Source organism: Amblyomma americanum, chromosome 9 (assembly GCF_052857255.1).
Source record: "Amblyomma americanum isolate KBUSLIRL-KWMA chromosome 9, ASM5285725v1, whole genome shotgun sequence".
Lineage (NCBI taxonomy): Eukaryota > Metazoa > Arthropoda > Arachnida > Ixodida > Ixodidae > Amblyomma > Amblyomma americanum.
Window position 1 is genome coordinate 108,303,168 of NC_135505.1, and position 23,418 is coordinate 108,326,585.

At 44.6% G+C, this 23,418-nt stretch overlaps 1 protein-coding gene across 1 annotated transcript in view; it reads left to right on the forward strand.

The window, feature by feature from the left end:
• Window positions 1–21,829, forward strand: part of LOC144103575 (uncharacterized) — a 35,298-nt gene extending 13,469 nt beyond the window's left edge. The window contains exons 3-6 of the mRNA XM_077636254.1: window positions 6,999–7,334; window positions 7,409–7,503; window positions 18,268–18,321; window positions 19,021–21,829. Of these exons, the coding sequence (XP_077492380.1) occupies window positions 6,999–7,334; window positions 7,409–7,503; window positions 18,268–18,321; window positions 19,021–19,661 (1,126 nt within the window). The 3' untranslated portion in view covers window positions 19,662–21,829. The remainder of the gene's footprint in view (window positions 1–6,998; window positions 7,335–7,408; window positions 7,504–18,267; window positions 18,322–19,020) is intronic.
• Window positions 21,830–23,418: the final 1,589 nt, after the last annotated feature.

Sequence of the window (23,418 nt, forward strand, 5' to 3'; positions counted from 1 at the left end):
TGCAGATGGCGGTATGTCTATTGTCGTCGGAATGTGTACTGCTCGTGTTTCAATAGCCGGCCGCCATACTTCTGTGCTCTTCACTGTCCTCGAACACTGCCCTCATGACATCATTCTCGGCCTTGACTTTCTCACCGACCATTCCGCCCTTATAGATTGCGCCACAAGCATCGTTCAACTCGCTCTACCTGTTCCTTCAGAGCCACCGGATCCAATTGTTCACCGACTGTGCACCGCCGACTTTGTCCGCCTGGACCCCGATGCCGCCACTTATGTCCGTTTCTCCTCGGTCCCGCCAGTTCCCGATGGTGACTACATCATTACTCCGGTTCCTGATGTGCCCTTTACACGCAGTGTTGCCCTTGCGCATACAGTTGTCACCATGTCGGCAAATCAAGCGTCCCTTCCGGTTCTCAACTTTGCCTCTTACGTTCAGCCGCTCCCACAAGGTATGTCGCTCGCCACGCTCTGTGCCCTGCTGCCGAATGCGTCGTATCGGCGGTGAGAAGCGTCCCACCCTCGTCGAACTGCCGCGACTCTGACGTCCCACCACCTGATGAATATGCAAAAATGATTGCTGCTGACCTCTTACCAGGGCAAGCTCACGACCTTCGGTATCTTCTGTCGTCTTTTCGCGACATCTTTGACTTCGATGACCGCCCTTTGGCTCGAACATCTGTGGTCACGCATCGCATCAACACCGGTGACGCAGCTCCTATTCACAGACGACCCTATAGAGTGTCCAGTACAGAACGCACCATCATACAGCAAGAGGTGGACAAGATGCTCAGTAAAGACATCATAGAGCCCTCGTCGAGCCCTTGGGCCTCACCAGTTGTGCTGGTTAAAAAGAAGGACGGCAGCTGGCGCTTTTGCGTTGATTACCGGCACCTAAACAACATAACAAAAAAAGACGTCTATCCACTCCCAAGAATAGACGATGCTTTGGACTGCCTTCACGGAGCCAAATTTTTCTCTTCAATTGACCTTCGGTCCGGGTATTGGCAAATCTCTGTTGATGACAATGACCGCGAAAAGACGGCATTCGTCACACCGGACGGCTTATATCAGTTTAAAGTTATGCCATTCGGTCTCTGTAATGCGCCAGCTACCTTCGAAAGAATGATGGACTCCTTGCTTCGCGGCTTTAAATGGTCCACATGTCTATGTTACCTCGACGATGTTGTGGTTTTTTCGCCCACGTTTACCACGCACCTCGAAAGACTGGCGAGCATTCTTTCTGTCTTCCGTCGAGCCGGGCTACAGCTCAATTCGTCGAAATGTCAATTCGGTCGCCGCCAACTCACCATTCTCGGACATCTAGTCGACGCTTCTGGTGTCCGCCCGGATCCTGTTAAAGTTAAAGCCGTCAAGGACTTCCCTATTCCCCAGTCGTCTACGGATGTGCGCAGCTTCGTCGGCCTCTGCTCGTACTTCCGCCGTTTCATCAAAAATTTTGCCGGCACCGCTCGCCCCCTGACCGACCTTCTAAAGAAAGACACCCCTTTTACCTGGGGCCCTGCCCAAGAGGAGGCCTTTTCTTCGCTAGTCCACTTACTCACCTCCCCACCTATTCTGGCCCATTTTGATCCGTCGGCTCCGACTGAAGTTCGCACAGACGCCTGCGGTTATGGGATTGGCGCCGTGCTAGCCCAACGTCGAGGGCAAGAACGCGTTATTGCATATGCCAGCCGCCTCCTTTCTACAGCTGAGCGAAATTACTCAATTACAGAGCGCGAGTGTCTAGCTCTTGTTTGGGCCGTAGCTAAGTTCCGACCGTACCTGTTTGGCCGTCCATTCTCCGTAGTGACCGATCACCACGCCATTTGTTGGCTGTCTTCACTGAAAGACCCCACAGGCCGGCTCGGACGTTGGACGTTGCGCCTCCAAGAGTATTCTTACACTGTTCATTACAAGTCAGGGCGTCTCCATCAAGACGCCGCCTGCCTGTCTCGGCACCCTGTAGAGCCGCCTGATCCTGGAGACAACGACCTCGGCCCGTGCCTCTTCGCTATCTCCGATCTGGTTAACATCGCGGACGAGCAGCGACAAGACTCTTCCTTGCGTATTCTCATTGATCGCCTCAACTGTGCCAGCCGAGATCCTTCATTGCAACTGTTCGTCATTCAGGATGGCGTCCTATACCGCCGCAACCTTCGTCCTGACGGACCTCCGCTCCTGCTAGTCGTTCCCCAGCGTCTCCGTTCATCTGTCCTAGCGGAACTACACGACCTACCGACCGCAGGCCACCTCGGCGTCTCCCGCACATACGATCGGGTCCGACGCCGCTTTTTTTGGCCTGGTCTGTACCGCTCTGTTCAGCGTTACGTTGCCTCCTGCGACCTCTGTCAACGCAGGACGAGACCATCAACGTTGCCTGCTGGCCTTCTACAGCCTATTGACGTACCTCTCGAACCATTCTACCGTGTTGGTCTCGACCTTCTCGGACCTTTCCCGACGTCCTGCTCCGGCAACCGTTGGATTGCTGTCGCGACCGACTATGCGACCCGGTACGCTATCACGCGTGCGTTACCAACAAGTTGCGCAACCGATGTCGCCGACTTCCTATTGCAGAACGTAATCCTTCACCACGGCGCTCCACACCAATTGCTGACGGACCGCGGCCGCTACTTTTTGTCCCGAGTAGTTGACGATATCCTCCGGTTCTGTGGCACGCAGCATAAGCTCACTACAGCTTACCATCCCCAGACGAACGGGCTTACCGAGCGCCTCAACAGGACTCTGACCGATATGCTATCCATGTATGTCTCGCCCGACCACCGCGATTGGGACGTTGCCTTGCCTTATGTAACATTTGCTTATAATTCGTCGCGGCATGATACCACCGGCTATTCTCCTTTCTACCTTCTGTTTGGTCGGCATCCTGCGCTGCCATTGGATACATTACTACCGAGCTCTACTGCCTCGACCACAGAGTATGCACGTGACGCCATCTCCCGAGCAACTATGGCCCGTGAAATCGCCCGAGACCGGCTCACCGCATCTCAGACCTACCAGAAGTCAGTTTACGACCGCCGGCATCGCCCAGTACACTATCCGCCGGGCTCACTCGTCCTCCTTTGGTCTCCTTCTCGCCATGTCGGTCTCTCTGAGAAACTTCTACGTCAGTACAGTGGCCCTTATCGAGTTCGTCAGGTGACCGACGTGACCTACGAGATTACACCTCTTCATGCTCCGACGTCGTCCACTAGCCCTTTGACTGACGTCGTTCATGTAGTCCGTCTCAAACCGTACCACACGCCTGCTACATCATCCACTTAGCACCGGGACGGTGCTTTTGCCGCCGGGAGTTATGCTACGGTTGTGCTTGTGCTTGGAACGCTCGTGCTTGGTGCGCTCGCGCTTGGAACGCGAAGAGGACGAAGTGCGTTTCTGCTGCTGGGCTTCGCGTGCCCGGTTGTTCGGCTGCGTGGCTGTAAGCTGTTTCCCTGTAAATATATTTTTCCCTTTTGGTGTGCACATCTTCACGTTACAATATGTAGCAATAAAAGGTATTGCATACCTCTAAGCAGAATTTGTTATTCTCTCATAGAATCTTGATTCACAGTAGAGGGAAGGCAAGCAGCTGGATTTTTAACAATGCACAAAAAAATTGGAGGAGCAGGAGGGAATCCTCAGTCCACTAGCCATTGTTTCAAGAGCGCTTGTCTTTAATTGTGACACGTCTTTTCATGTGTTACGTAACAAACTGAGGCTGTCCTCTTGGTTCTTGTCAAGTTTATCCTTGTGTTTAACTGTCACTCAAGTTGGATTAATCATCAAAGAGGTTCAGTAGGCAATTCATATACACCATTTCATTAATTTGAGGACATGACTGCTGCCTTGGAAATCTGCAATTAAGGCAAAGTATTGTGCAGCCTTGTCCAGAAATGGTTTGTCTCCCAAAATGCAATTCTACACTTTCCAACCTACCCCGCCGCGGTGGCTCAGTGGTTAGGGCGCTCGACTACTGATCCGGAGTTTCCGGGTTCGAACCCGACCGCGGCGGCTGCGTTTTTATGGAGGAAAAACGCTAAGGCGGCCGTGTGCTATGCGATGTCAGTGCACGTTAAAGATCCCCAGGTGGTCGAAATTATTCCGGAGCCCTCCACTATGGCACCTCTCTCTTCTTTCACTCCCTCCTTTACCCTTCCCTTACGGCGCGGTTCAGGTGTCCAACGATATATGAGACAGATACTGCGCCATTTCCTTTCCCCCCAAAACCAATTATTATTATTATTATTATTATTTCCAACCTGTGAAAAAAAAGTAATTTTTGCAAGAAACATGTCCTAAAATGTCAAACAGTATTGGTGCTCTTAAAAATACATTTTGTTTCTCTTGGAGAAGACAAGTAATTTCTAGCAGGTCCTGACCTCACAGTTGCTTCTCCATGTCTACTGGTGATGAGAAGAGAGAGGGGGTTTGTGCAATATTCATAGAAGCACCAAAATAGCTTTTGCATGTGCATGCCCTACACACGTCTGGCAGTTATAAGTGAATTTATATTTGATTGCATTATAAGTACCTGCAGGTTGAAAAGTTTTTTTTAACAGCTAAAATATATTTGTTTGTGTTGCTGTAAATCATAGTTCAGCAAATTGAAATATGCATTCTTTTATTGGCCAACTCAAGGCAGGTTGCAGATCATGATAACTGGCAGAAGGCATTCTCCAGCTGGAAATTGCTTTTTATAGCTGTTTCCTGTTCCAGTTGAAAAGCTTACAGCTGGAGCAGTGAAATGTCCAGCTGGAAACAGCTTTTTCTAGCTGTTTCCCACTCCAGCTGGAAAGCTTGCAGCTGGAGCAGTGGTGAGTCCAGCTGGAAATGTCTTTTTCCAGCTGGAACAGTCAAGAGTTCAGCTGGGAAAAAGTACATTCCAGCTGGATGTTACTTGTTCCAGCTAGGGCTGACCTTATTGCTTTTTACATTACGGCAACCCATTGCATACGGTAAGGCATTTTATAACCCGTCTAAATTCAGCCTGTCCTTATTCCTTGGTTTAGCATCCCTCATTGAAATTTAAATTTTCTCTTCCTCAGTGTATTTATCAGGAGGTCTTGACCTTTTCTTGTCAACGCGCATTGCATATTTGCACTGACGGGTTATTCACTCATCACTGTGCTTGTGCTTTGTTGTTCTTAGCTCCACACAAAATATTTTATACGTTCATCGCATATCCCTAGAACCGGTCCCTGCGAGGAAGGTTGTAAAATTCTATTTTGATGTTGTGTTTGGTAATAATACCCTCCTTCAACGCCCGTTTTCATTTCTACACTGATTCTCTATCTGTGCTTTCTGCCCTGTCTTGAGCTCCTTCATTTAACACGACAGCTATTTCCATTAAGGAAGGTCTATCGATTGTCTTCTCTGGCCTCATTTTTTTTATTTCATATCCAGGGTCACTCAGGAATTTTTGGAAATGAGTTAGCCAACCAGGCTGCTGCTAGTGATGGGCAATATTTCTTTTCACACACTTCTACCCTTTCACACCACAGCATGCATTCCCCTTTACACCATTCTTCAGTTCTTTTATGGCGAAGTTATTATCAAGTGAATAAAGGTGGCACATAATTATTTAACTGCATCCCTAATACGCTCAATATCCCTTCAATCCATCTACCCAGAAATCCTCTAATTACTTTAATCATTTGGCATGGTAGATTACCTTTCTACTTGAAAAAAAAAAGATGCCCTATCTCCATCTTCAACTTGTTCGTATGTGGTATTTTGAGCTAATATGTCGGTCATTATTTACTTCCGGAATTGTTCCCTTACTATTCCTTACGTTTCCCGTTTGAAGTCTCTCTGCTCATCTGTCATTCCACCGTCTATACTTATTCCTCTCTTCTGAATAACCCTGCTGCTGGTGTTGTTCTGATTCAAATGGTTCACAACCTAGGGTGCGACCTCCTTCTCTCCACAACATATGAGCCGGTATTACAACTGCCGAAGTAGAACGTTAGCGTGCACCTACAACCGAAACGAAGCGTAGCTCCAAACGATCTCCTTGCATATCATCACCTAATAACGTTTCCTGGAAACAAACCCGGACAAAAGCTGTATTGTAAAACTCTACGCATGATCAGGTCGTCGTAACAAAAGCCCTAGCCATGTAAAGAGTTCAGGATACGCGTCATGCGTTGCGCCTGGTGGCACAGAGCTGGACGCGTTCTAGTACTGCGCCTTCAGCAAATAAAAAACCGGCCGCAACGCCTCGGCAGAAGGTAGTTCCAACAGAGTGGAGAGGTATCTGCACTTATGGTTTCTCTTCGCGCAGTACGCAGTTTCGACGAATAAACCATCGCATGTACAAGTTAAGCCGCGGATATAAATTTCGGATAGAAAATTCATGCATTGCGCGCCATCGGGTGCGATATCGAAACCAACAGTGCCAAAATTTGGTTTTGGTTTCGATCGCGCTGGAATGTCAGAACAGATCAAACTTTCCTCCTTCATAATATTTTTTTATTTTTATTACGTGGTCTTGATAACGTTTTCTTATTATTTAAACGTGCATACGCTAACCTTGCAAGGACGATGTATGGTAGCGCAAGCTGCATCGCGGGCGGCATCAACGATCGCACAAACGATCGCACAGGTACCTCAGAATAGAGATCACGACACAGCGGGCTTACCTGGAAGTCTATAAGAGTGGCCTCTGTGCGAAGGCGCTACGAAACCAATGTGTCCTGAGAGCCAAGGCGCTATGGGGGTTCAACAGGTTGGAAGCACTGCGCACCATTTGGAAGGCGGTGATGGTGCCGGGACTGACCTATCGAACGCTGTGCTGTGTGTATCGTCGGGGGCCCGCGAAGTTCTGGAGCGGCGACAAAGAGAGGTGGGACGGCGGGCCATGGGTGCCCAACGTACGTCCCCGAACGAGGCTGTGCATGGAGGCGTGGGGTGGTCCTGCTTCGAGGCACGGGAGGCAACGGCGAAGGTGACTTTTGAGATGCGTTCGTGGACTCTTGGGGAGGAACCCTGGGCCCATAAAGTACAGCGTTGTCTACTATACTCTGGTGTATGTACGCGCTGGAAGAAGATAGTTCGGGCTTTGGGGAACAAACACGGCGTGCCACAAGCCTACGATCGCTGACACCGAAGGTTCCTGCTGGAGGAAAGGGAAGGTGCAGAAGCGTGTGGTGGAGACTGAGACAGAGCTTTGGAGGACCAGCGCGAAGGACAAGTAAGCTCTCGGTCTGTACACCGCGCTCTAGCAAGAAATTGTGCAGGCGCGCTTCTACGACAACTCCCTTGGCAGTGCACTACTCTTCGAGGCTCGAGCGGGGGTGCTGCGCACGAAGAAGTGGCAAGCCCGGATTGCCGGCCAGGTCAGTGCAGACATCATGTGCACAATGGGTGCGCAGGATGAGGATTCGATCGAGCATGTTGTTCTGTTGTGTAGGTCACTCCACCCCTGCCAACCGAATGGATGTACCCCTCTGCAAGCGCTGTTTCGACTCCGGTCAGCCGACAGAGGGCGGAGCGACCGACAGCGAGGTGAATGAGCAAGAAGCCTTTTCCAAGGCCAGGGCAGTCGAAACGACTAAACGCCGCCTTGAAAATTGGAATAGGCTCAAGTGATGGGTCGTGGTGACGGCACGGTGGGACAGACTCCGTCGTAGTGTCTCAAAAAAAGTTGGCTAGGACTTTAGTGTAAGGTCCACCCGTCTTAAAGGGATAAGTCCCAAGATCCAATCCAATTTTCATGAGGTACCGGCCGTGCCAGCTCCTCGATCTGTTGCTTTACATATTGGTTTTGTATGTTGTCGGTCTGCATGAAGAAGCAAGCAGCTTTGCTCGAGGAAATTTATGTGCGTACAAAGCGAGGGGAAATGCGTGTGACCCGGTGAGCGTCACTTTTGCAGCGTGCGCTAGTGAAGATGCGGTCCGTCTTTGTGCGCACTTGCCCAAATGTCGCTGCACAGTAACAAAAGATTCGGGCTTGTTAACGCCTCATGAAAGTTGCAGAAAAGTCTAACCACAATAGCAGACAAATTTTGCTCCGTTGAAACCTGCTGGAGTTATTCTTTTAAACATGCTATGTTAACACATCACTTGGGTGTTAGTCTTCAGCCACGACCATCTCACTGACTCAGTCACCAGTGAGCTTTCCACGCCTTATTTTTCTTGTAGCAGGGTTTAGCAAAGAACACGGGGGAGATCTCGCTGTTCACAATTCTTCTGGCATGTCTGCATTCTTCTGTGTGTGTAATCGCATTGCAAATGTAACACATAGTTCCTTTGCAATCTACAGCGTTGGCGTGAAAATGGAGATGCTTTATGAATTCTGTGGCAGCATGTATGATAACATAGTTCATAGTGCGTTATGGTGATTTGTGAAAGCTGGTGAACCATATCTCAATGGCGGTACCTGTAGCCAGCTGTTTACACCATATACTGATACAAACAGCTAGGTAAGGCGCATACCACCAGGCTTTTTTTTTCCATGTAGAAGTCGTCCCTCCCTCCATTCTGGCAAGTAACACAAGCATAAAATCCTTATTCCGCGTCCCAATAGCCGCTACACGGGAATAAAAATGTTTGCTACTGTTCAACTGCACTAAACGGTGTACTTCAAAATGCAAGACTACTTGCCGTATTTGCAATGCTGGGTTCGTATTATTACCCACCGCGGTGGCTCATTGGTTGGGGCACTTATCTACTTAGCCGGAGTACCCGGGTTCGACAGCCGTGTTTCGATGGAGGCGAGACACTAAGGAGCCCGTGTGCTGTGTGATGTCGATGCACGTTAAAGATCCCAAGGTGGTCGAAATTATCCCTTCCTTTACGGCGCCGCGGTTCAGGTGTCCGCCGAGATGTAACACAGATACTGCGCCATTTCCTTTCCCCAAAAACTGATTTTCATTTTTTTTTGGCTGGGCCTCTTTGTTGCGTCCTCTTTTTGCAGACATTGGAGGAGTACCAGTAGCCACGGAAGAACATTCCAGAGGAACTGCAGCCAGCTATGCCGACCCATAGCATGATGCTCCTATCCAGAAAAACAATGTATTGAGGGATGTGTGTTTGCACCACCCAACAAAAAATCTCCTCTAGATAGATAACTATTAGCATCATCTTTATATCAGTCTGGTGGCGAATGTCCATTCATATTTTTTCAGACTGAATCCTGCTCTGTTTATTTTTTGCCATTCATGGCTATTTCTCATCTTCTAAGCTGTATTTCTTTGATTTCTGTAACTTTTCATGCATTTTCTCTGTTCTGCTTTCACATCGCCTGTTAATTTTTCTTTCACTATCCTTGAAACCCAAGGCTGCAGAAAGGCTTTGTTCTCAATATCTGGTTGCGTAGCTTTACAGTCCACCTGAACATGTGTTTTTACTGCTCCTGTATGCTGCACTAATATCTCCCTGTTTGTACTTGCTTCTATGTATTGCCTGGTTCTAAGACAACCTGATCTAGCCACAGGTACATGGGTACTGACTCTTGAACTATCATGTAGCACTTCCTTCCAGATTTTGTTCTTAGCAGCTCTACACGCACTTTCATTCTATTGTTTTCATTTCTTTCCTGCACTTATACTCAGTTTCATACATAGCAGGCAACGCTGCAGATATTGCAGAAGTAGTGTGTTTGTGAAACCATACTCCACCAGATATCATTCATTTTTTTCAAAAGTCAGGTGAGTGTTTGGACAAAACAAAAAGTTATGTAAAACATAGTATTAGCATGGAAAATCACGGTCGAAACTATGAGGCGCTCAGTGTTCAGGCCTTCTGGCTATAATTTTCACTGAATGAACCACTACTCAGGCACGGACTGAGTTGGAGTGATTCGCCCTGCCAACCTCGCATCACCTCAAGTAACTTTTGTTTCTCAAAGACTTATTGAGTCGCAAGGTGAAATTGTGGCAAGAGGTGCTAGCCATGGCACTTAAGTTTGTCACAACGAAATGTGCTTGTGTTCACTTTAGTTGTATGGCGAACAACTTTTTGAGCGCGGACTTAGCCTGCATGAACAGGTGGGCTAGCTTTGGCAGCATTGCCAGCTACGAATGAAATGGAGTATATTTTTTATTTATACAGGTACCTGCAGCACCACAAGGGCATTATTTCAGGGAGGGACAATTGGAGGAAGATGAACATGTGACAAAAACTTCGAAAAGCTAAGCACGGTTGGTAAAAGCAAGATAAGTCACCTTGACGCAGTCTTCAGTGTGCCGCGATGCAAATGCAAAGGAGCGTTTTACAAACATTTTTTTTGTGTGTTCCACGGGCGCGCTCTTCTTGAGCGATGTTCTATCGGATTAAACTCCACAATGCTTTCGTCTTTTCCGACAGACAGGAAAGCATTACCACCCTCTGATCATTCATGATCATAAAGCTGTGAGATAGTATTTAACATTTCTGGCAAGTCAACAGTGACACTATAGCAGAGTTCAAAAATTTATTTTTCAGCTTACTATCTCCTCCATGGTTCGTAATATCATCATAGTTTTTAGTTACATATAAATATATGTTTCTGCAAAGATTCAAATTGATGGTCAAAAATGAATATGCCTACTCTGATGCTCTTTGGATTAGCTTTGCACTCTGATGTTTTAATTAGAGGTTTCAGGTTCCATAGACCACATTTTTAGGCTTAACGCAGATTAGTGTTATCTGTGCCTTTCTTTATGGGAAAATTAGACAGCTTGTATATGTGTCAGAAATGGTATACTGATTGCAATTTGTCATGGTAATAGAACTCTCACCAATATTCAGTTACGTAGTTGTCTGCCGCAGTGGTTATGGCGCTCGGCTGCTGACCCAAAGGACGCGGCTTCGATCCCGGCCACGGTGGTCGAGTTTAGATGGAGGCGAGATTCTAGAGGCCCATACTGTGCGATGCTGGTGCACATGAAAGAACACCAGGTGGTCGAAATTTATAGAGATCCAACTACGGCATCCCCCATAGCCTGAGTCACTTTCGTTTCAACTTGAATATAACAGGTTTCAAGTTGGATAGGTCACATTTTGAAGTGTAACACAAATTACTGCGGAGCGTTCTTTTATGCCAAAATTAGACAACTTATATATATGTCACAAATGGTATACTGGTTGTAATGTGTCATGATAATACAAACTCTTAGCAATATCAAGTTAGGCAATCTTGTAGGTTTTAAGGTCAAAATCTCTTGAACTAGCTTCATAATGGCTTCTCCGAGGCTTTCATAAAGCTGCTTGCTTTTATGATAGAATCACTTGTGCCTCTAGACAACTTTTACGACTGTGTGTATATAATCGTACCTAATCCTGTGTGCATGGGCAGGTGCTCTGCTGATGACTTATCAGTCTTATCAATGCTACAGGACTGACTAGGGTGGACATCTGCACTACTATTGTTTAGAACTGTGCTGGTGTGCCAAAGGAGTACTGTGTCTGCGGATTTTGCAGCAGTATATCTAAGCATTGTATTTCTGCATGCAGGGTTAGTCGTGCAAGCACTGCTGAATGCAACAAATGCAGGAAATGGCTCTGCGGTTCATTAAAAAAATCTAACTTCTTATGACTCATGTTTTTTAGAAAAATCTGGGGTGCGACAGCTATCTGAGGATGTCATTATGATGGCAGTGATTGTACACTCATTGATTCTAGGGTCCATAAATTTCAGCTTAGCTGCATTGTTTATCGATTTCCTTCACTTTTCAGTTCCTTGAAAACTAAGATGTTGGTATACACTACCACCACTAAAGCACTCAAGTAGAAAAAGCATTGTTTCTAAACAGACAAAACTGCAGTATGGTGTCATGTCTCTTGTCAGACACTAATTGTACGTTCTCTATCACACAGCCACGCGGCATGTGGTCGCATTACAAGGGGGAGGATATTGGCAACAATGTGGGAATTCCCTGGGCGCTCACATAAGCAAGGACCAAAAGACCACTTAGACAGCAATGCTGTTAACGCACGCACCTTGTGAAAACTTTGGCTAGAGGAGGTAAAGGGAAGAAGCGTATGCACAATGCAAACCTTGAGCAGGACTGCAAACTCTTGCAACAAGCTCGGACGCAAAAAAGATAAAAAATGCGACCCTGCCTTCTGTATACTGCTAGCGTCTGGAGTACGAGATTACTGAGTGGCCGGAAAAATTTCCGCGAGGCCTCGTGGAATGTCACGCCGACATGTTCGCATGCGATGAGTTCCTGAGGGAAAAAGAGAGAGCGCTGTCTCCACAATGCCTGTAACAGTCAACTCCGTCTGTCGGCACTAGGGTCGCTGCAACGCACGTGCCCTCCCTTTTGGGTTAAGGTAACTAGGGAGGACGACATTGTGGGGAAGTAAACCCAAGGGCCCACAGTGGAGAGAAGGCTCTCTATAGCTTAGTGTTTGATGTCAGCACTTGCTTGTACCCGTGACTGCATATTATCAGCTGTCACTTTGTATTTATCTTTGAGATCACAACCACAAGGATAGCTTTGGTTTGAGATGCATAAGGCTGTGTGGTGATAAGATAGGTAGCTGCCTCAACATGTCTGATCTGCAATTTAGGGTGCACTCTGCTGGCTCCTGGCACCTCCTTGAGGCAGTGGGTCTGAGTTTAACCTTAGCCAGGACTGTGCACCTAAAATTGCACCTGCTTTGCCTGTATGCATCAGACCATAGGTATCCTATGCGTGAGTGTCGTCTTCGCTGCCGTGGTTTCTTGGCAATATAAAATGTATTCCTGCTTATTAATGGCTGCCTTTCCGATATTATGGGATCATGATGCCCGTCGATCACACTAAATATTTTCTGCCTGTTCCATCTACAAGTGGCTACAGTATTAAATTCTCGTTATGTGCAATTGTGGCTATCTCTTGTGTGTTTTATCCTTTTCTATGTGCCTTTTTGCAGAGAAATCAAGCGTACTCCCAGAAGGTGTGCTAGGTTTTAGAGGAACAACCTGCGTGGACAACTGCTGACAAATTATGCAGAAGATATCCTCAGCCTCTATCTTTTCAAACTGCGTATCTGTTACTCTGAATTTCTGATGACTACGTGCCGGGTTAGGCACATCAGAATCCTGGGTAATTTGTGACGAATATGGTGACCCTTGATCTGGCAGCACATGCATACGGTCTACAGGCCATTTTGGAGCTTAGGTCTATGACCTTTTGTGGCATTTCTGTTCTGCTCATGCTTTCGCTTTTGGCTGTGTTGAGCTGTATGCATTGGCAGTTGTTTTGCAGCCAAGGTCACCTGCTGCTCCCGCAATAAACAAGGGTTGCGAAAATATAGGTCTGAGACAAGCAAATTGTTCTCAAATTTCCCTAAGTACTCACTCATTTGCGTGTCCTATGTGAATTTGGGCCTGGTGATCATCTTGGGTGCTGACAAAAAAGACACTGTGTTTACTTTATTCTTAGGTATCTGCATCTTGTTATCATAATCCCACACCCAATGAAGGAGTTAGTTTGCTATGGTGTTTTATAGAGCCAGGTGCAGCGTTAAGATGACAGGCATGAAAAGAGTACTGGAGTATGTTCATTCTGGGTCCACTCTGGTGGCTTATGGAACTTGGTACAGGCACTAAAACAAAGTTTCAAGCATGGCAATCTTAACTGGCGCCTGCAACCCCTTTCATACTGTCATAAAATGTAAGCCTGCTCCAGTAACAAAGTTCCTGTCTGGTACCCAGTGCATTTGTCTATCTTCTAAGCACTGCTTCTCCGCAAGTAACTTATTACTTATGGCTGTTGAAGATAGGTAATCTGCAATTGCAATCAACACTGGGATGCCAGTCTATCCCATTTGAAGCAGCGCAAGGACGGGACGCAGTAAGGCGACACCACGAACGCTGACTATCAACTGGTTTTATTCCAGAACACTCAGCAACATATATAGGTTTGCCATATATATGGGAAGCATTCATGATTAAGAAGGAAGAACAACTTTGTGTGAGCACACCATCTGTCGACCTGTTTCCCAAGGAGGTCGCAGTTCCAGATCATCGGATTTATAACATGCGCTTGCCGCTAGATTTTAGCTGTCTTATACATTGTTATGAATTTTTTTTTCTTGTTTACACTTGTTTTGCTCCTTTTCTGGCTTCCTCTCACATCATCATTATGTATCTGATGCACGTCTTGTCGTTGTATTTTAGCTTTCTTATTGACCTGTTGTGAATTTTCGTTGCTCTTTGTGGCTTCCCCTCTGAGATCTTGTTAGCAACTGAGCTGGGCATGTGCCGTTTTCTCCATCATGCCACGTTTAAATTACTTTTCTTGTTGTCCTTAGCTTGGCAAACCTATTATAACATGCATTCTTCACCTTTTTTGAGTAAAACTAGTTGATGCTCTGCACTCGTGGCGTTTGCTGTGTCCTGTCTTTGCTCTCTTTCAATAATAGTCATTAACCAGCAAGCCCAATTCATAACACTTTTGCCAATCTATGATTATTGAATATATAGAGCATGTAGGCACCTCTGCTATTAGCATTTGGGTTCTTGTCTTCTGTCTTGCTCTGGTTTTTTCACAGACATATGTAGTCCTGCTATTCCCCTCTGCCAAGCATTAACCTTTCAAAATGCTCCCAACTCTTACTTCACTTGTGTCTTACTATTGAAAACATGTAATTTCGCATCCCCAGTAGTAGTAGTAGTATCTGGCTTTGTACTTGCATTAAGCCATAAACACAACCAGATGCATTTCAAACACACAAATCTCTACTGCATTATAAGTGCTGTACAACTATTCAGACCAGCTGTGCTAAATATACCACAATTGACATTGCATTGCATATACCACAATTGGCATTGCTGGTAGAAAACATCAATTTCATGTATTTGTTCTCTTATTTTGCTGCACAATGCCAGTTGCGCTTCTTTATTTCTGACCATATCCTTTCACATTTTGTGCCTAGGGGAAGAAAGAAAATGACAAAATGGGGGTGTTGTCGGATCTCGTTTTTGTGAATGATTGGTACTGCTCTGTGCATTACCGTTTACACAAAAGCATACAAGTGCTGGTGCTTGTGGCATTTGTGTTCATTGTAAAATGACACTCCATTTCTCTCCGTTATTTTGCAGGGCATTATTGATAATCCAATATGTACAACGTTCCAGAGGAAGAAACTTTCCGTATTACTCCTGCCAGCCTTCAATGACTCTATTGCTTCATGTTCATAACCTGATAAATTGCATGTGCAGTTGTCTTAGTGCATTGTGTTTACGTACAAAGTGAGATAAAAATGGTTTTGATGTATTTGTATAAATTAATGGAATCTAAACGAAGAATATGGGCATTGCCCTCGAAAGAAACATTTTGTTTAGTGAACTCGTTTCGTAAACAATGTAATTTTTTCTACAGAAATGACGACCGCGTTGGGAAAGGGGAGGGAGGGAATAACGAGAATAATGGATGGCTGCACAGTGGCCTCTTCAGGTGTTTCTGATGCTTAGGGGGCACCAGGTTCTTTTTATTTTTGGCCCAAAAGTTGTGGAGCAGGAACCATTGGTGTACATTGGCTGAACAGTTTAAATTAGGCTCTGAATGGAATTCCCATTTCAGTCGTGGCTCATAAAGAACACATGACCACATACAGCAATCAAATGCAACTGGGGACCTGTGTACTCTTGTGGTGGGCGCTTAGCAGTATTAGTATCAGAATCAATGTATTGTTCACTCAAAATCAAGCACCATGGAGGGAATGGGACCTGAAAAACAAGTGCCAGCCGGTCTTGCAGCCATCTTAGACAAGCAAGGCACTCTATGAAAAGGGCTGAGAGGCGAGAAGGTTTAATGGCCGGGGGGCATTCCAGAAGACAGTGGTTCAAACTGGTGTATGTTTCAAAGCAGTTGCAATGAGACGTTGCATTCTTTTGGAAAAAAGTCTGCGCCAGTATCATTGAGACATTGCATGCCATTCGTAAAGTAAATTTGCGACTTGGAGAATTGAATAAATTAAGGAGCTGGAGCTCACTTTTGATAAAGGAAGATCATTGGTTCCGAAACATTATGCTCAAGTAAGAATTCAAATTGTAGAAAATGACACTTTTATTTTTGGTGCAAGGTTAGGTGAATTAGGACCCATCCTGTTAAACAGAGTTGAACGCAAGATCTCTGGAACCAAAGTGACGGTCACTGTGAGAAACGTAAACTTCATATAAAGGAGTACAAAATGCAATTATGCTGGACATTGTGTGATTGTTTTGTTAAGTGTGCAAATTGTTTCTTTGATTGATTCAATGTTTTTTCTTGTTTTTCAAACAAACATCAAAGATGAAGATTTGCATGCGCTGGAATAATTAGTCTTTTCGTGCATCTGTGTTTGACTTTTGTCGATCTTCATTGTTGTGTTGTATGGTTTTAAATGTTTGAAAATTCATATTATTGTAATTGAATGTGACTCCACCACTTAGCACTGTTGCTTTGTCTGCTGGTTCGAGCCTTGTGAAGACTATAGCTGTGCAAAACCTGTCCTGTCAGTATCATGCTGGGTATTCTCTTTGTTATTGTATGTGCAGCTGTTCACTGCTTTATGGGCACTTTTTTTCTGCTTTGTTGAAGATTATAATATGATTCCTTGTGATTAATCACCAGAGAATTACCTCATTTTGTGATATGCATAGCATTACTCTTTCAAAACAGTACTTGTTGCTGTGTGGATTTAGCCTCCATTCTGACGTCTTCCATTCTATTTTGAGGCTTTTTTAAAAGCAGATGACATTCATGTGTATAGTTAGTACTGTGAGAAAGTTTTTAGTTTTCTCACAAAACTGATTGTTCTGCACATCTGTTCTACGATGTAGCACTAGTTTTACCAGATTTGCTGATGCACTGTTCTTTTTTTTTGGTTGCCAAACTGGGGCCCTTTCACGAGTCAAGCCTTCATGCACCACAAAATTTCTGTAAAACCAGTGTAGTGCTGTCATTATGCCCAGAATAATGCAGCAGCTGATAACAAGGGGACAATTTGCACTTTTATTCACAACTTATCGCCATGTTCACTCCCTCTACAGTGGTGGTCTAGCCACTGGAACATGCCCCTTACATATAGGATGTCCGGTGTTGGATTCTCAGTGCCACTGAACACCCAACAGTGCTACAATATGCAAGCTTTGTCCCTGGCTTCTGCTAGCTGGAATGCTTGGAAATGGGTGTTTGACCCCGCCTTGTGTAGATGAAAGTGCCTTGCACCATGCTGATATTTAGCCAGAGCTGCCCTTGCGCCATGAAAATTCACCATTGTCTTCATCAGCTCCCACTCTCACTGTTCCTATGACCTCACCTCATGGTGTTCTCAGAGACGGGCTTCTTTTGTACCATCCATGGTGTTAGAAAAGCTGGTAACCTTAGAATTTTTTTCACAAGAGCACATTGATGAACTGATCCGCGTTTAGAAGTGCATTGTGAAACTCGGCCGTGACAGCTCCTTCCTTTCTTCACTTGTCCTAAAACTCGAGGCGCAGGTATTAATCAAGTAAATATAATATCTTCTAACTGCACTCAAGAGACAGTAGTGTGCAGTTTAGATGTTGTTCTACTGACTTGATTAGTTGCACTCTTGGAGACGATGGAGGTGGAACATCATAATGCGCATATTGGCAACATTCGTGGGCAGTTGTAAGCTCGACATTTTTACCAGTAACCTTGCTCTGAAAGTTTTTCTTTTGCAAAGTGCAATGTCTATAAATGGTTTAATGAAGAAATGACGACTGTATCAATGTTGTACGAGTTTTGTGTGTGTAGGGAGACTTGTACTCTCCTTCCCATAAAGCCAGAAATTGTGCAAGTTCATTCATCAGTGCAATGGCTATTGACTCGGTTCTATTGGTTGTATAAATTTATAGGCAGTTGTCAGTTTTTCATGAGTGTAAGTTGTAAGCTCGACATTTTTACCAGTAACCTTGCTCTGAAAGTTTTTCTTTTGCACAGTGCAATGTCTATAAATGGTTTAATGAAGAAATGACGACTGTATCAATGTTGTACGAGTTTTGTGTGAGTAGGGAGACTTGTACTCTCCTTCCCATAAAGCCAGAAATTGTGCAAGTTCATTCATCAGTGCAATGGCTATTGACTCGGTTCCATTGGTTGTATAAATTTATAGGCAGTTGTCAGTTTTTCATGAGTGTAAGTATAGTACTTATCTATGTGCAGAATTAAAAGTCAAGAATGTTTGCTTTGGAACTCTTGTCTTTTCAGTCTCTCCCTACTGAATTGACACAACCTTGAAAAGCTGTTTTACGAGATTGTATTCCATATTCCAAGTGCATTACACCACATGAGTGGTTGCACACGTAATCTTTTGTCTCAGTGGATTTAATCTGGTTTTCACATGCAGGCTTCAGCTCCAGAGACCACAAATATGGACCACCTTCTGGAGAGAACTCAACAGGTTAGAATCTATTTTTTTGCCTCATATATGTTTTCCTGAATAGTGTCTTTGAAAGACCAGTTTGAAAGATACAGAAGCTTCAATTTACTGAACTGTGGTGAATGGCGGTGATATGTACTTTTGATCTTCTGGAAAGTTGCTTTCCGTGATATGTGAACTACTCATTGAACTGTCACCACTGTGAGATCTGTTTATTGATGCAAGAAATTGTACAAGGGACCAAGGCCTTGTCAGATTTTTAGACTTTAGCCTTGGCTTCCATAGACACTATCTGAGCAGCTAATAAAGCAAAAAAATGGCATTGTGCATTGGCCTAAGCATAGCTGACTGCCACTTGTTCAGTATATAGCCCACCTGGTTGGACTTTGGACAGTGTTGGTCATGATGCCAGTAATGTAAGTGCAGTGATCAAATGCATCAACTTTGGATGGATTAAAAGGCTCCCCTATTTTTTTTGCAGCGATAACCTTTCGTGCAGCCTAAATGTTTTTTTTTGCGTGCGCGCAGAATTGACTGTAGAGACATCTTGTTTGAGGCCTGGACTCTCCTTTGAGCCGATTTTTTGAATAAAACTTTGGGTAAACATACATAGCTTTTGATGAGTGTGCCCTCCGCATTCAGTTTTTTTCCTAACTCCAAGTGAACTGTGGATTGTTGGTTCTGGCATTTTATTTTAAGTAGTCTGCCTGTACAACACAGGTTCAGTCGTCACCCAGAGCACCCACGCCACACCTCCCGTGCAAGATTCAACCAGCAAAAGGGACCGTGTGAACCACTGCATGGAGTCTACTGCTTCCGGCATGGGTAACCACCGTGGTAAACCCACAGGAAAGGAGCTGCACGAATGCACCAACTGCAGGAAGAGATTCAAAAAAAGATCCCAGCTAGTGGCTCATCTCAGAGTCCATACCGGCGACCGCCCATACCAATGTGATGACTGTGGAAGCAGCTTTGCACAAAAGGGCAATCTGAAGACACACAAGCGCGCACACACTCGTGAACGACCTTATCATTGTAGCCAATGCGATAACAGCTTTACACAACAGAGCAACCTGTTCAGACATCAGCGCACACACACAGGCGAGCGTCCTTACCATTGTGACCATTGTGGTAGCGCCTTTGCACTGAAGCAGAACCTGGTGGCACACATTTGTACCCACACGGGTGAAAAGCCGTTTCAGTGCCAGCTCTGCCCCATGGCCTTTACAGGACAGTCACACCTTGCAAGTCACGTTAGATCTCATAAGGGTGAAAAGCCCTTTCAATGTGACTTTTGCCAGAAGAGATTCGCTCAGAGGCAAAATTTGAAGCTCCACAAGGTGACAATACACAAAGAATAGCAGTGGTCAGTGATCCCTCTAGTATATATATATGTTTTGCTAACTACCAATTTGTGTACAAGCTAACAGGATTCTACCTGAATACCCATGAAAGGTGCTCTTAACTAACCATCATTAATTACATTATCAATTTTTGTTTATTGTGACAAACTTTCCAGAAAATGACATTTTTGTGCCCTTGCACATCTACACTGTTGCTTAAAGTTTTTCCTGAACACACAGAGTGAGCCTGCTGTGCTTGTAAAAGTGCATCATTGGAAATAAGATCATTATCATACGTGGATGGCAACACTTGTCGGAGAGTGACTTTCAAAAACATTGTGCCCAATATTATTTACTGGCACTAATTGTCACCCTGTCTCAATGAAGAGATTTGAGGGAGTGAAAGGTCACGCAACAATTTATTTTAGCCTTGAAGTCTGAGCAGGATAATTTTTGTTAGTTTAAATATAAGTTCACTCGTTAATATCACTGAACACATTTACTGTTAGTATGACAACAAAGATTAACCTGCTGCTATGAAAACCTTTGTGTGTTTATTCCAGCAGTGTTAGTGGCAGGAATGAGAGAGGACAATAAGGTGTCCAGCCTCAAAATGATGTGTCTTGCATTAGTTTGCTGGCTTGAAGAGTTCTCTGTTCTTTGGAACGAAAGCCAACAAAAGAATTCACGAACATCTGCATCACCGTTTCTTAGAGCACTGTCTCTGTTCTATATAAATTATGGAGCATTGTTTCCATACCATTTTTAATCTATTTCATCTGTGAGAAGAACAGCTGTTTGTGACCATTTCACATTGTGCTGGCTTCTTTGCTGTGTTGGTGTTGCTTGAAAAAACCTGCTCTGTTTAAATAAGGTGTTCATAGTGACAAGCTGCAAGGGTCTTGGCTGCTGAAATAAAAAATACTTTTATCACTGCTTTCGAAAAACATTGTAATCTTTAGTGCAATATAAAGCTTATAATAATTGAGGTCAGTTGTGTGAAATTGCTTTGTGCAAATTAGTATTTTATTGCAGTTTCTATTGCAAAATGTTTAATGCATTCTGGCTGTTTGTAATACTCGCTTGATATATTTTTCATTAAAATTCAAAAGCGGTGCAGTTTATTGGTTGGCCTGCTTCAAAAAAGATGCTGCTGCCTTTTTTCCTATTCTACTTTGAGCATCAATAGACATCATTGTGCTTAGCATCCAGCAAAGAATTGGTATCATGACTCTCTTCAGCACTCAGTGCTGTTCCCCACAACACACCATTTTGTCTGATAGCATTGCATTACCTATAGTACAAAAACTTGTGGTTGTTTTGTTGGTGGCTTTGGATAAAAGTTCAAACTTCTTATTTTCCCAACCACTGTGTATTTACATGCCGTTGCATGCATTTGTTCTAATGAAGATTGATGAGCAACCTTTTAGGCGATTTTCAAATGAATAACCACTGCTCTTCTCTTTTGCACATTGTACAGTCTTCCCCATGCTTTGCACTCGCATTCTTTGAAGCTCGAGCACAGTTAACCAATATATGCCTCATCTCCTACACGCGGGACACCGTGCGAAGTAACTCTGAAAGTTTATTTCGCAAAAACTTTTGCCGGCTAGCGTAGGCTCAAAAGGGTGTAAGCTTCTCCTGCGCACTTGTTGTGTTGAGTTTGTTTACTTTTATTCGTTTTTACTTTTATTCGTTTTATGTTCTAAAAGATCGGACAGTCTTCTCTGGACACCAGTTTTGAAATTTAACCCCCGTGAAATACATTGTAATACTGCAATAAAACCTAATTTCTCTCCATTGTTATCAGGAAACCAGCGCGAGTGATGAGAAATGCGATTTTAGAGTCAGTGTCAAACGTGTGACAGGTTGTGAATCTGCCTATTATCCTACTTTGCAGGACAGCTTGAAAGTTGGCATTGAAAAAAATGTTTCTGCCAATAAAAGGGTGATTCTTATTTGCAGTTGAAATGAACCTTTTATGTTGAATATCTCAATGTTTTCAAATTTGTGAACTTTCCACATACACGTGTTGAGCTGTGTACTAAAAAAAATGGCAGTGGCTTAGATCGGCCATGCCAGGATATACATAGCAAAAGCTAAGGCATAGCTTGGTTAGCCTTGGCTAATCTTGATTGCAAGTCCAGGTTTGTCTTGCTAGTTGTCACATGGTTCATTGAGACAAATATTTCTGCCAATAAAAAGATGATTCTTATTTGGGGTTGAAATGAACCTTTTATATTGAGAAATATTTCAATATTTTCAAATTTGTGAACTTTCCGCATGCACGTGTTCAGCTGTGTACTAAAAAAAAATTGGCAGTGGCTTAGCTCGGCCATGCCAGGATATATGCAGCGAAAGCTAAGGCATAGCATGGTTAGCCTTGGTTAATCTTGATTGCAAGTCCAGGTTAGTCTGGTTGTTTGGCTAGTTGTTACATGGTTTATCACGTGGTTGGTCTCGTGACCAGTCACGTGGTGCGGTGCTACCACGGCGGGAATGTGAGCACGGCGAAACTGCGAGTTCGTGGCCTATCTAGCTTTCGTTACAAAAATGCTTACTTTGTGTACTTAAAGAATGATTACAAAGCACATTGCTGTCAGGTACCACGAGATAGACACGTTGTGCGTTGCGTGCAGAGAGGAGGAGGAAATGGCTGAACACTTGATACTTTTCTGTAAAGGGCTTCACCCTACAGTGAAAAGCAGCGGGGCTGATTTATCCAAGTCATTGGGGTTTAAGGACAGTGAAGGGAAAGTAGATTTTAAGCGGGTAGAAGTAACCAAGCGGTGGTTATCTGATTGGTGGCTAAAATTAAGACGAGTAAAATTTCAGAAGTCATGGCTAGGTGGCTTGAGCCACCGCTCTTATTTAAAGGGTTCAGCCATATCCATCCATTCATCCATCCAAGCTCCGCACAGTGATCTCCACTAGATGGCTGGATGCCGCATTCCTGTTTTCCAAAGTGGGCGCAAATGAAGCAACCGGAAGTTCAGTGGCATGTCCCGGAAGTTTAGTGTCTGGTTTGTATTTCAATGCAAAAAGTCGCGTCTTTCGCCCTGCCGTCCTCAGTTATTTGCGTTGTTTTCATGTAAAGTCTACTGCAGTATCCAAGTAATAAGCAAGCTCAACACGAGAAGTGTGTACATTGTTTCGGGAACCCTGTAGTTTCAGAGAAACAGAAAAAAACTGGCATGCAGGTCTCACGCTGCCGTGGCAAAGGGGTACGTGCATTCAACACCGTGTTCTTATCTGGTTCCTGTCTTCAGAGCATAATTAGGACAAGTAGTGGAATGACAATGAGCCTAGGTCATCTTAAAAAAAATTTCGTGTAGCAAAGAACAGGCGAATGATGGCACAAAAATCCTTACACTCGAACAGCCACTCGTTATACACTGCCACAGTTTCACTTTAGGGTGTCATTTACCTTCCAGACGTGCTTCTAAGCTAACTCCAGCCATGTTTTATCTACACAGCGCGAGAGAGACCGACGAGAAAGACGAATGCGGCAGCGCATGTGACAAGGACTGTTAGAATTCAACTGCCCCGAGCATCACAAATAAAAGCCCATTCCGGCATAATTTGCTGCAGTACGAAACAGTACTAGATACACACCATCAAAAAAGTGGTACCATTTACATTTTGAACGCGCTAATGTGAAACAGCAGAACACCTTCGGCACCTCAGCAGATAGTGGCCTCGCCTTCGATCCGGTTATTTGGTCTAAACATAATTCAGTAAAATGGTGATAGCAAAGTCGGCTGCGTGCTGAAGG